This window comes from Pan troglodytes, chromosome 1 (assembly GCF_028858775.2).
Source record: "Pan troglodytes isolate AG18354 chromosome 1, NHGRI_mPanTro3-v2.0_pri, whole genome shotgun sequence".
Taxonomy (NCBI): domain Eukaryota; kingdom Metazoa; phylum Chordata; class Mammalia; order Primates; family Hominidae; genus Pan; species Pan troglodytes.
The window spans coordinates 77,000,301-77,013,555 of NC_072398.2; the positions used below are offsets into that span (position 1 = coordinate 77,000,301).

At 36.4% G+C, this 13,255-nt stretch overlaps 1 protein-coding gene across 13 annotated transcripts in view; it reads right to left on the reverse strand.

Moving 5' to 3' along the window:
• The window catches only part of DNM3 (dynamin 3), a 576,659-nt gene that overhangs the window by 319,825 nt on the left and 243,579 nt on the right, over positions 1–13,255 (reverse strand). For 7 of the 13 annotated variants that reach the window (XM_054673217.2, XM_016932653.4, XM_016932631.4 and 4 more), the window contains exon 13: positions 3,120–3,171. In XM_054673217.2, coding sequence (XP_054529192.1) covers positions 3,120–3,171 — 52 coding nt within the window. Of the gene's footprint in view, positions 1–2,269; positions 2,300–3,119; positions 3,172–13,255 lie in introns of all 13 variants that reach the window. The other 6 variants (XM_024350123.3, XM_016932626.4, XM_063811490.1 and 3 more) reach the window with 1 other exon arrangement.

The window sequence follows — 13,255 nt, forward strand, 5'->3', positions numbered from 1 at the left end:
ATCATCATGCTTCTCTAAACACCCACCACACATTTTGACACAGATAGGTTTTGAATACATGAGTGGAAGGATGAATGAAGGTTAAATTTAAATTTTTGAGCAGTCCAGCTTTCGGTAAACTATGTGCTCACATTTTTTTGTACATTTGCTGACATCAACTTGTGAAACTATTATAATTTCTAGGCAGATATAAACAAATCGAATTTAGACTTTAAAGAAGAGTTTTGCCCTTCTTAAATCCTTCTAAAATATTTCAGAACAGATGCTGCACAACAATCTTCTACAACCAGGAGCCCTAAGAGGATAGCAGCATGGATGAATGACTTCCTAGGATGCTGCAGAGTGTTTCAGCCCCACCAACCAGAAAAGCCAGCATCAGTCAGAAGGCTGGGCCCCCAAACTCCCTGGATTTGAGCCTCTTAATAAGCAAAACTGTTTTCATATAAACCCCAATCAACATCATATGCTCAGATTCATAAAGAAAATTTCAAGTCATTATGGTTTATTTCTGCTAAGTAGGAAGAACTACTGAAGATCCTTTAAAATATATTGTATCATGTATACATTATTGGATTTGATTCTGGAAAATAATATATTCTAGTTCATAATCCCTTGCTTGTAAATTGAAAGCTTTTTTCTTAGCAAATTTGGCAACAAAACCTGATCTGATGTGAGAGGATTTATCTTTTATTTAAAAGCTTACTTGGTGTGACTATTCCTTTGTTTCACTGCAGAAATAGAATATGTTTCATTATATGGTGCTGTCTCTAACTCCACAAAATGTAGGGTAATATATGATATAGTTAATAAAGTCCAAAAAATTCTGACCTTCAAGGCATGTCTGGCCCCAGAAGTTTTGGATAAGGAATCTATATTCCATTATAACACTCACCCAATTCTATTATCTTGAGATGTAATACTTCCATAATGTGTGGGCTTTGAAGTATCCAGCAAAAGCAAAGTCACAGAAACACAATTAGCATGATTTGAGCATTTGGAAGTAATATAACTGAAAGCTGTTCCAAGTTTCCTCTGATCTAAAGTATGCAAATATGCTATTATACTATTGATTTTCCTACATGTACATACTTCTGTGAGCTAAGCGATGCTTCTGACTGTGAAGAAACTTTTACGGGTAAATCCTTTATATCATATCCAACCACAATCTGGGCATTGCAGGCATCAGAACAATTTCCATAGCTTCTAATTTTCCCAAGTGTTTTGTTGTTCTCATTTTATAAATTTTATAATCTTCTTGTACTTAAACTTTTTCTCCCAAGAGTTTAAAGAAACAGCACCTAACTTTTGGGAGTAATGTTTCTATTCTTTACAGGGCACATATCTGGTACTGGGCTGCAAACCTCATTATGTATATCATTTCTGAATCCCACCATCGTCCTGAGAGATATTTTCTATTCCTCTCATCACACAGCTGAGCAAACTCAGGCACAATGTGTCCCAGGCCACATAGCTCTTAAGTGACAGAACAGAATTTGAACCCAGGAATGTCTAGGTCTAAAACCTGTGTCTTCCCAAAATATCATGGGGCAGATAATTGACCCATGCTCCAATCTCATTCTCAAACTGTGCATAGTTGGAAGAATAAGCCTGCTTTATCCGTGGTAGAAATTGGAGTTTAATTTTTTTTCTAAATGCTTATGACAATGTTTTTACACTTCCATAAAAGAAGACATAGTATCTGGTTTTCAAAGATTTAACTCTATAGCCATATAAAATGTCCATCAATATAACTTTGCTTTTCTGTTTTTTTAAATAAATGCAAATAATTGGTATTGGGTAGGCTTATCAACAAACACAGCAAAATCAGATAATCAATATTTACCCACCTTTTAGAAGCATCATCTACATTTATTGGAAATATTATCATACAAGGGGAAGAGAAAGGCTTACACCTCATAACAACATAGCATAAAAGGACAGAGATGAAGATCATTAATGATTTTAATTATTTTAAGGACCATTAAAATTAGAGAAATATCAAAGCACCCACAGTGTTAAGGGTTTATTATTACAGCATTTTAGAGTTTACTAGTTCATACCTTTCAATCACAGCAAGTTATTAGCAGTGAAGGGATGAACCCTCTTAAGAGGATTTTTATTTCAATGATAGGGTGTTACAGACAAGACAACCTAAGTTTTAAAAAAATTAGTAGCAAGCGCTAGTTGAGTTAATCAGTTAAAGACAAACTGTGCCCTTGGGAAGCTAAATGAAAAAGCAACAGTAAAGCTTACAGAACTTAGCTCGTACAATTTGCCTTGAAGGCGGAAGATTGGTTCCCTGAAATAGCAAAGAATTATATGCTTTAGTTCAGAAAAAAAGTTTTTAAAATAAAGTCTGTTATTACCTCTTCTCCTTTCAAAACAATGGGAAAAAAATCTAGAGCAGAGGTTTCAATTTGTTCAATAATTGTACCTCTGAACGTTTTTTAAAAACTATAACACCATCATTGTTTTGACTTGAAAAGAAATAACAATGCAAATATTCATTATCACATAAAACATAAAAGACACAGCAAACTGTCGAGTTAATACAATCTCTGCAGAGCGCTATTAGTCAGAGACAGCTGGTCAGCCCAAAACACAAAAACTCAAAAGATCAGATCTTCTTAGGAATTAACATCTTCATTAACCAACAAGAATTTAGTGTGGCAGAGATTACATCCAACAACTGCGTTCTTCATGAGCGGTCCCTTCACTGATACCAAGCTGTGCAAATGTGTGAACTAGTTAGCAACCCCAGAAAGCTCATGCAACTACTCACCACATTTTAACCTTCAACTGACTCACAAACTCAACGTTAAATTAAACTTAGGGGTAATGTAAGCAAGCAAAATAGGACATGAGGAGTCAAATTTGAAATGCAGAGCAAGTAGCAGAAAAGTTATTTAAAATAAATCAATATGGTTAACTGCACAAAATAGCCAAAAAGAAATGCAATTCACTCCAAAAATTTTAAAAGCAAAAACAAATCAAAATGAAAAGCTGCATTTCAAGCAAAATTTGCACGTGATTAATTTGCATTAAAAAATAGTCAATCAAGAGATTTAGTTCAAATTCTTTGGGACATGCATACACTGATTCTCTTATGCAATTCCTACCTGATTTCCAATTGTGGTTTTCTTGTGAACCTGACTGCTCCTCTGCTGAGCACTGAGAAAAGCAAAGGAAAGCAGCACTGAAGAGACACATATAATTTTTTCCTAAACAAGTAACAAATACTAAAATTTATACAGGCTTTAAAAAAAAAAATCAATGGAGACAGACCTAATACCAAAATTCCAGGTCAGTTTAATTCTGGAAGCAAAACCAACTCAATGGGACTCCTAATAGCACATAACTCCTAGTAGCACATAAACCAAAAATATAATAACACCACTTAAAGAAAAGCTGCATTGTAACATTAATAACATACGAGTTGACATATTTGCAATGTCTCACAGGTACAGAGGAGAGTTGTAATGGAAATTAAGTTAATGATTATTGAGTATATACCATGTTCTAAGTGCTTTATCGATATTAATCATTTTTATTCTCACAGAAACCCCATGAAGCAGTTACGATTATTCTTCTTGTTTTATAGATGAGGAGAGAAGCTAAGTGACTTTCCCAAAATCACTCAGCTAATAAGTGATAGTACCAAGTAGCATGGCTCCGCATCACAAACTCTTTGTGATATTGTCCAGTCTCACTGCTTTGAATTCCAATATATTCTGACAACTCCTTTAATGCATCTCTGGTTTGGATCTGCCATGTAGATCCAAATATGTATGAGTCCCAACTCTGGACTTACTGATGTTTTTAACAACTTAACCTCATCACTTGGGTATTTAATGGGCATATCACTCTTAATATTTCAAAACTAAACTCCTGAAATCCCCCCTAAAATCTGTTCCACCCACAGTCTTCCTTCCTCCTCTTAACTAGTGGCAATTCTATACCATACATCCAAGTGCTTAGGCCAAAATCTTTGTCTCCTCTTTCTCTCACAACTCATATCCGACCATCAGAAAATGCTGTCGACTACTTTCTTATAATACATTTAACATTTAACCATCTTTTCATCACTTCCATTGGTCCCACCTTGGTCCAAGACACTGCCATCCCTCATCTGGATTACTGTAATCATTTATTCTCTGGTCTCTGCTTCCACACTTGTCTCCCTGAAGTCTATTCTTAACAGACACCAGAGTGATACTTTCAGAAGGACTATGTTACTCTTCGCTCGAAACTGTGTACTGCATCAACACCATTCCACTTAATGGTAAAAGCCAAAGTCCATACAAGGGTCTACAAGGCCCTACTCAAGCAACCCCCACCACTGCCTCTTTGACTCATCTCCTCCTACCCTTCACCTTGTTCCCTGAAGAGTTCCAGCCACACTGGCATCTGCTGTTTTTCAAACCCACCCAATACACTCCCATTTAGAGCCTTCAGGCAAGCTAGCTCCCTAGGATGTACTTCCCGCTTTCATCTGCATGGTTCCCAACATCTCAAGTCTTCATTCAAATCCATCTTTTCAGTTAGGACTACTCTGACCACCCTATTTATAACCGCATCCCTCCCTTCCTCCAAGACTGTCATCCCCTTTACCCTGTTTGATTTTTCTGTCTGGCATTTCTCACCTTCCGACACACTACACGGTGTATTTATTTTTTGTGTTTGTCTGCCCTTTTCCATTAGACTGTAAGCTCCTAATGAGCAGGGGTTTGTGTCTGTTTTGTTCACTGCTATATCCCCAGGGCCTACAAAGGACATGGCACATGGTTGGTTTCATGAAATATCTGTTTGATGAAAAGCCCAATGAAGTTGATGCCATTATAACCCTCATTTTAGACATAAGCACAGAGGGTTAAAAGCCAGAAAGGACTCCAACAACTTAACAACAGAGCCCACACGTTTCATCACTAGGTTACTCTATCCCTCAAAAGGACAAAGGCTTTCTTTTGGTGGATCCATGAATAAACACCTATCAATATAAGAAACACAACTCATTTTGGTTATTCTGGGAAGATCAGCAATACTCAGTATTCTTACAGATTGTTTAATAGTTTATGGAAGCTGTTTTGGAGATCAATGAAATAGTCTAAAATAGAGAAAAGGGAGACTAAAGCCCTCAGTCAACTGTTTAAAGTGATGGGATGTTGTGCTGCAGTAACAAGTTAGAAATCAACACCACACTTAGAACAGCTGATCAAAATAAGTTTTTAATAAACTCCTCTGATACATTTAAGCTGCTTTCCTTCACTCAAACTCATGAAAAAACACTGCATTCAACTGAAGGTGGGCAGGGGGTGGGTGGCGAAAGGCCATACTGTATTTGGTTGCTAAAAATATTTTGTGTATATATTTTTTTCCAATTTAAAATTTGCTAATTTCAACTTCTTCCTTCCTTGTTTTTTATTTTTCCAGCTTTCTGTTAAGTGGTTAATCCTCTTAATTACCATGAAATTATTTCCTCTTTAACCACTTCTCTGAACAATCTAAATCTACATTACTCAGGTCTTGTAGGTGAGGCTGTGAAAGAGGTGACCAGGATCCAATATGCCCACACCGCCCTCTGGCTGCCCTCATGCCCTGGCGCACACAGCGTCTTGAGTAGCACTCTCCTAAGGGCTTCAGATCTCCTCCTTACTTTCTTTTTCCACATTAAATGTCACTTTTCCAGCACCCTCCAGGCTTCCTGCTCTTCCAGGAATGCTTGAGAAAACTACTATTATAATGAGATCATGACACCTTCATAGGTTATGTTTATCTCTTCCAAGCACCATAATTGTGTTTTAGGAATAATGTTTTCACTGAAGCACTGACTAGTGGTGAAAACCTGTGATAGACCCACAGGTGCTTACTTTGAACAAATTATTGTAGACCCTAAAATTATGTATCAGTCCCCTTCAAATCACTTAAGGGAAAAGAAGTTGAACGTAAAGCAAAAGCCACAAAGATCGTTAATGACTCCTTTGCTACCTTAGGTGAAAAGTTTGATCAAAATGGACTTCAGTCGCTCAGCTATAAAATGTGTATATGTGTGTCATAAAGGAGACAGACATAAACAGAGACAGAGAGGAGGGCTAGAGGACTAAACAAGTTGTTTCTTAGGTTCCTTTTAGGTCCAATATTCCTTGAGATGCAAAATTACTCTCAGAAGCTTATAAGCTACACTAGATAAAGACAATGTCCATTGACAGTTTCCATCTGTGAAATAATGCATATTTAGGATCTACCACTTGTAAGAATATGCCAAAGGAAAAGTAGATTTACTTTATAAGCCAATCTCAAATATTAGAGTTAGAAAAAACACTAAGTTGCCTCTATTTTCCACCTAAAGAATAATCTTTTTGCAGCAATTGGCCCCATAAACTTAAACATTCTGTTGCTAATGATGTATTTAGCTACTTGAAGTTACTTCAAAAGCAACAACAACAAAAAAAGCTGCCTGCTTAGAATACATTCTTTCTCATAATTCTTCTGCATAATAATTGAACTGAGAGTATTTCAAAACATTTATTTAAAAATATGTTCCTTAGAAAACCTGTAAGGACTTGCAAGTTAACTTGAGCCCTTGGACATGTTCTTGGATATAGTTACTTAACCAATTAACTCTGAAATATTATAAAACATACCTATGTATGGTGTTTTAGTTTAACATAAATCAAAAACTATAGGGCACGAACTCCGTAGCAGATAAAAATATGAATAAGGTATAGTTCTTGTTATCAAAAGCCTACAATTTGTCTGGTACAAGTAATGATATGCATACACAAAACAAAAATAACAAATAAAAAATAAAATCTATACTAATAAACATGTGAGGATGTAATAGAAAGCAAAAACAAAGTGCTTCTGTTTTAAATGTGGGATATAATTACCCATATCTCCTTATATGTGCGTGTGTGTGCGCACGCACATTTGTCGTTTGTCATATAAATTCCTACTACACACAAGTCACTGTGGAAGGCTTTGCCAGAACACTAAAATGTAGAACCAAATTGGTGTATGCTGAGACATAATGATTCTAAAAGTATATAACAAGAAGTTTAAACTTTTATAAAAATAAGAGTACATTAGAAGACAATCAGAGAACCCCTAATGTTATCTCTTGGCTCAACACTTTTTTGCACAGTCTCCTATCCTTGTCTATGATGTGTGACCATTTATCAAATAAATCCTATACCATTGTAATTTCTCTGAATGTTCAGGGACAAGAAATATAATTTCAGATGATATGATCTGAAATGTTTGTAGCAAACTTGAAAAGAAGATAAACTTTAATAAAGGAAAACAAATGACTACGTTCCAAGAGAATAGACTGGTATTAGCAAAGCCAGGAGGTAGAAAGATGAGGCATATGGGGAAGTTGTGGAGAGTAAAACTATTATGGCAGAATTATCCAATCATAGACTGGGGTTTGTAAGTGATCTCAAAAGCCATCGAGTATAATAACTGTACATTGGGGCCAGTTATGGAGAATTTGGCTGTTACTCTGAAGGCAGCAGAAAACATTCCATGTTTCTGTGCCAGCAAGTGACATGATCAAGGCAATGTTTTAGTACAAATTAGTTCCCTGAAATGCATAATATTGACTCGAGCAGAGAAGACAGGAAGCACTCAGCCCAGACCCCCTGTCTCTGACTATTGGAGTTCTGTCCAGTCTTAAAACTCCAATCAAGCATCATGCCTGAATTATGCCTTTTTAGAAACCTCCAGTTATCTCTCCTTTTCATGCACTCCCAAAGCCTTGGTCTGTGCCTGTATTTTATAAACAAGATTGTATTATAGTTGGGTTTCCAACAATGCCTGCTCCTTGATAGTCAAGAGCATTAATCTTGGTATTTCTACCTCTCTCATCACTGACATTACCTAGCAGAGGGTTTATGGTAGTATCTTAAGAAATATGTATGGAATTCTGTTTTGATGCCAGGGTTATTTACAACCAGACTATCAATGATCATCTGTACTAGGAAACCTAAATAATTTGAAGAAGCATATCATAGGCATGTGTTAAAGCAAAAGTATGGTACAGTTAGGGATCCCAAAGTGGTCAGACTGGCTGCAGCATGGAGTTAGGGAGTAGAGTAGAAAGGGATAGTGACAATAGAACAGGCTGAAGAGGTAAACAAGATACAGATTATAGAGAGCCTTGGAAATTACATTAATAAGTTTAGACTTTATTCTGAAAGTAACAGAGAATCTCAGAAGGAATGAGAAAGAGGATGACAGGGGTACAGAGAGACTGTTGTAGTAACTCAAGTAAGAGAAGACTAACTTTAGTAGTGGCAATGATGATAGAAAGAAATAGATGAATTCAAAAAATATTATGGAGATAGAATCACATGAACTTGGTAAAGATGGATGGAGACAAAGATATGAGCGGAAAAAGGAGCAAAGAATAGGACTGGGAGGTGCCATCCACAGAAAGTGGGAACAATATAGAAGTTAAAAATTATAAGAGCAGATGAGGAGTTTAGTTTGGGACTAGAAGGTTGAGGCTTCTCTAGGATATATAAGTAGAGATGTCCAGTAGACATCTGAATATGGTACATAGTCCAGTGAAAAGTCTTGAAATGAAGATCTAGATTTGGAGTCATCAGATAAAGTTGGCAACTAAAACCATTGGAGTGGGTAAGATCCATTAGGAATAATGCAGTGAGTGAGAAAAGAAGGGGGTCTAGGTGGAAAATTGATTAAAGAATAGTTCTTAAGCCATGATCAGAAGATGAAGAGCTCCTAAAGACTGAGAAGTGGCTAGAGTGAAAAGAGGAAAACCAGGAGAGAGTGGAAGGTTATTGAAGCAAAGGAACAGATCTCTTCGACAAGGAGTGATTAACGGTGGTGTCAAATGAAAGGCTCAGAATTGTCCATTGGATTAACTGTTTTGTCCTGGACAAAAGCAGTCTCAGTGGAGTGGAGTGGTAGAAACTAGATTGCAGTGGGCCAAAAAGTGAAAGGAAGATGAAAAAGAGAATGGAACACAGACTAAGGCCACTCAAAGAGGGCTCAGATGCATTAAGGAAATGGAGAGTCCCTTTGAGATGTAGATTCCATAGCAAATATCAGAGTGTGCCTCTACCTCTACCCACATTTCAACTGCTCAACAGCCACATACAGGTAGTAGCTTCTGTATTGAACAGCACAGATTATATGATAGTTCCATCATCTCAGAAACTTCTATTGTGCAACAGTGCTATAGAGTAAAGAAGCTCTTTTAGACTTGTTTAGTAGCAATTAAGAGGCTTCCTTGCTCTTTCTCTTAGTAGCTACCACCATAGGTCACCACTAAGCTGTCAATAAAGTAGGACCCACAGTGAAGGTCCCAGAGCCATCAGCCGGAGTCACTATACTGTAGGGCTCTGCCGTCCAATGCAGTAGCTGGTAGCCAGATTAAAACTTTAATTAGATTGAATTAAATTAAAAATTTATTGCCTTCATTGCACTACCCACATTTCAACTGCTCAATAGCCACATACAGCTAGTGGCTTCTGTATTGAACAGCATAGATTATACAATAGTTCCATCATCTCAGAAAGTTCTATTGTGCAATGGTGCTACAGAGTAAAGCTCTTTTAGACTGTTCTTTTATATTATCCAAGAAAGATTATGAACACTTCACAAGAGTCCCAAGAGTGTAACTTATCACAGGTTACACTGTGATAGTCCAGGCTCCGTCCAATCAGACTGAAGCCAAAGGGAGAAGAAACAATGTCTGTTTCTCCTCCAGGATCTTTAATGAAGGCTCAGGCTATTATGAAAGAAAATCTTACAGAACTTGGGAGTCTGCAAAAGAAGAATCACTTACCTCCTAAGATTCATGTTAAGGATGAAGATGAAGTTTAAAATAACATATTTGAGGATGAAAGAGAAAACTGGAAGTCTACTTATTTTTAAAATGGTGCTTGGAACATTGGAATTTATAACTTATTTGAACAGGATATGTGAATGGTATCCTTTCAAGTTGCTCAATCCTGTATTTCTACTTGACAACAATCTCAGTAAGCAACCAAGCATTTAATTCCTAAATTTGCATGTAAGTCAAAAAAAGGATCTTTTTATACTCCAATACCTAAATTTTGATTCCACAAGAGAGAGAGAGCATTCTCATGTAAGATTAGGAACTAGAAACATTATTACAATAGAATATAATTATGCATTAGGGAAAAATAAACTAAGAATGTAAAGGGAAAGACTAAGATTGCTCTGGAATTTAGTGGCAAGGTTGAAATGCACTGCCTTCAGTAAAACGGCAATAGAGGCATTCCAGAGGATCAGGAAAAAGATATAACAAATCTTAAGACCCATAGAATTTTCATGGTGCTCAAATAACAAGAACTGAAATCTGCACACTGTATCATTTCAACTGTGAGAAAACAGGTGTTGAGACCTACTGAGCAGATTGAAAAACAAACAGACCTTGGTCTGCTGCTTGCGGTGTATAGAGATATCACTCTAACGGCACATATCTATAGTCCCTCTTTCTCTTTAACCATTGGACTGCATAAATCCTAGTAACTCAGAAAGCAAATTGTGTCATGGAACAAATGAAGAAGAGCAGAGGAGTTTGAAATTTCACTTCCCAAGGCATTCCACTAACAAGATTGCCTTTTTGTTCAAAAGAGGATTACTGAGGACGAGGGGAAGTGAATGAAGGAACAATTGGGCCAGTTCTTATTTTCTTAAATAGCAAAAACTAGCTATATTATGTAAAAATATATGTAATTTAGGGTTTTTTTTCTAAAGAAGAGAATGACAAATTAAAACCCTTACGTCAGGAAGAAATTTGACGTTTTCTTCTGAAATGCTGAACTTTCAGGCTCAGAAACCATATTATAGTTGAAAGAACATTTAGAAGCCAGGAAATTCCAAAGCAAGCCTAGAGCAGTGCTTATTTGGACACATTACACACGGTACATATTTTACAGGCCATGTCTAACAAATAACTAGAAGATGGAAAAAAAGTGTCACATATTAAACATGACAGTATAAATTCTATAACAGAAAGAAGAATTTTGAGATGTCCTGAATGCTACTCTGAAACTAAATATTTTATTAATCCAATTTTAGCAATTCATTTTCACTTTTTAAAAAATTAGAACAAAAAGTCATCCAAGTTGAAAAAAATTACATGTGTAAAGTACTATGTACATCACCATCCTATAAATCTGGGAGGCAGTTCCTTCTCTTTTGGCAACTCTCTAAAAATCTCATGAAACAAATGCTTGTTTTCTTCAACCCCAGACCTTAATTTTCTGTCTTTGGAACTTAAAAATACTTACATAATTGTCTTCAAATATGGCTTGACTTTTCTTCCTTGATGGAAACAGCATTCTTGCCAACTTTAAAATTTATAGCTACAACCATATTTTTTTAATTTTTAAAAGCACAAAAAATACCACAACCCCTCAAAGTGATTTTGAAATGAACATTTCTTCATCTTCATAATCACCCCACGTCACCCCATGTCAATTCCAAGTCGACATACAAATGGAAAGGACATTTATCTCTGAGTCTTGGGGCAAAATATCACATTTAGAGATAATGATATTAGCAGCTAAAAAATATTCCAGTGACAGTCATACTTAAGTCATTATAACTACATCATAAAGTAAAATGGTACATCTAGTAATCAAATGTGAGTGTATGTGTGTGTATGTGTGCACGCGTGCATGTATGTGGAGAGAGTGAGAGACAGGGAGGATCTCTCACATTTATAGACTACACCATAGTTTTTTTTAAAGGATTTCCACATAACTTGATTAATTTGATCTTCTGACAATCCTGAAAGGTATACAAGACAAGGATTATTATTCCATTTGATACATCAGTAAACAGATAGAGAAAGGCTGAGCGCCTTGCCAAAACCCAAAGCTCATCAGTGGCATATCCTGGAAAAACAACCTGGATTGTTGACTCCCAGATCAGTCCTTTAAAGAAGGTTTAAGTGTGCAATTTAAATTAGATGAGAAATGTGTAGAGTTGCTGGCTTTCTAAAGCAGTTTTACCTATGCTTCTTTTTTCTCCCCAATATCATAAAGATTCATAGTCTATCTCACTGCTGGAAAAATAGGACCAGACACCTGGACCAGAAAAATAGGACCAGACACAGAGAGACTACGTCAAAAGATTGTGCTTGAAAGTCTTAAATTTGAAAAATCACCTGCCCTTGAAAACCTATAAATCAATATAATCAATATAAAACCATAGTCCAACAGCTTCTAAGGCAGCAAATATGGAAATTTATTGGAAAAGAAACTCTAGCTCATTTATCATAGAAAAAAAAGTTTCAAGAAGATTATAAAGGTGAAATTTAAATTGAAGCACGGGTTATATAATATGTTTAAATTTGAACCTTTCTAAGTGGATTATGACTTTTTCTACATTTTCCCCTTCTAATTGTGGTACCACAACAAGGCAGCATCCTTTTCACTTTTAAGTTATTGTGTCAAGTTTACATCGACATCTGCTACATTTTTGTAAGAACCTAACTGGCATTTGTAATCCATGAAAATCAACATTAAAGGCAGCATTCCTATTATTTTAAATGTCTCAAGGATTTGTTTGTCTTTTAAATTCCTCAGAGAAGCATTGAGGAAAATGAAGAATGTGTCAGTTTAAATTTTTACTTGTGTGTCTCTATACTTTTCAATTATTTGGCAAGCTCCTAAAAGGCAAAAAGTTTTTTTCTTTTTCTACATTCCCCCCCCACCCACTATAGAAACTAGAGTAGAGCTTGGCACAGGCTCCCTAGAGTTCACTGACTGTGGAGGAAACCTGGAAAAAATTTCCGGACCTAGGGATAAGGATGTATGTTACAGTTTAGGTGAGTCTGCAGAAGGAAATGAACAGAACACATGGTGAGAGTCTTGGGGCTAAAAGAGAGGAGGGCAAGTCTGTGCGAAATGCCTGTGCGGCAAATACCTATCAAGAAGTGGGTGTGGGCAGGGTGGCTGCAAAGACAACTAGACTAGGGCACATATTTATCGTTGGGTTCTAACAAGAATACACGTATGCCACAGACAGAAAATGGTGGAAGAAATCTTATCTACCCTTCACTAGTAATCGTCATTGGATGCAAAAGATATTTACACAATTGGCTAGGACATCACAACCACAGCCAAGTTTAGGATGAGATAATTTTCACTTGGATAATTGGGACTGTTCTCCCTAAAACATGCCTGTAAATTCCTCAGGCCACTGTTTAGTTTAGGTCACAGGGTCTGCATATCCATTTCTTCTAAGTCAG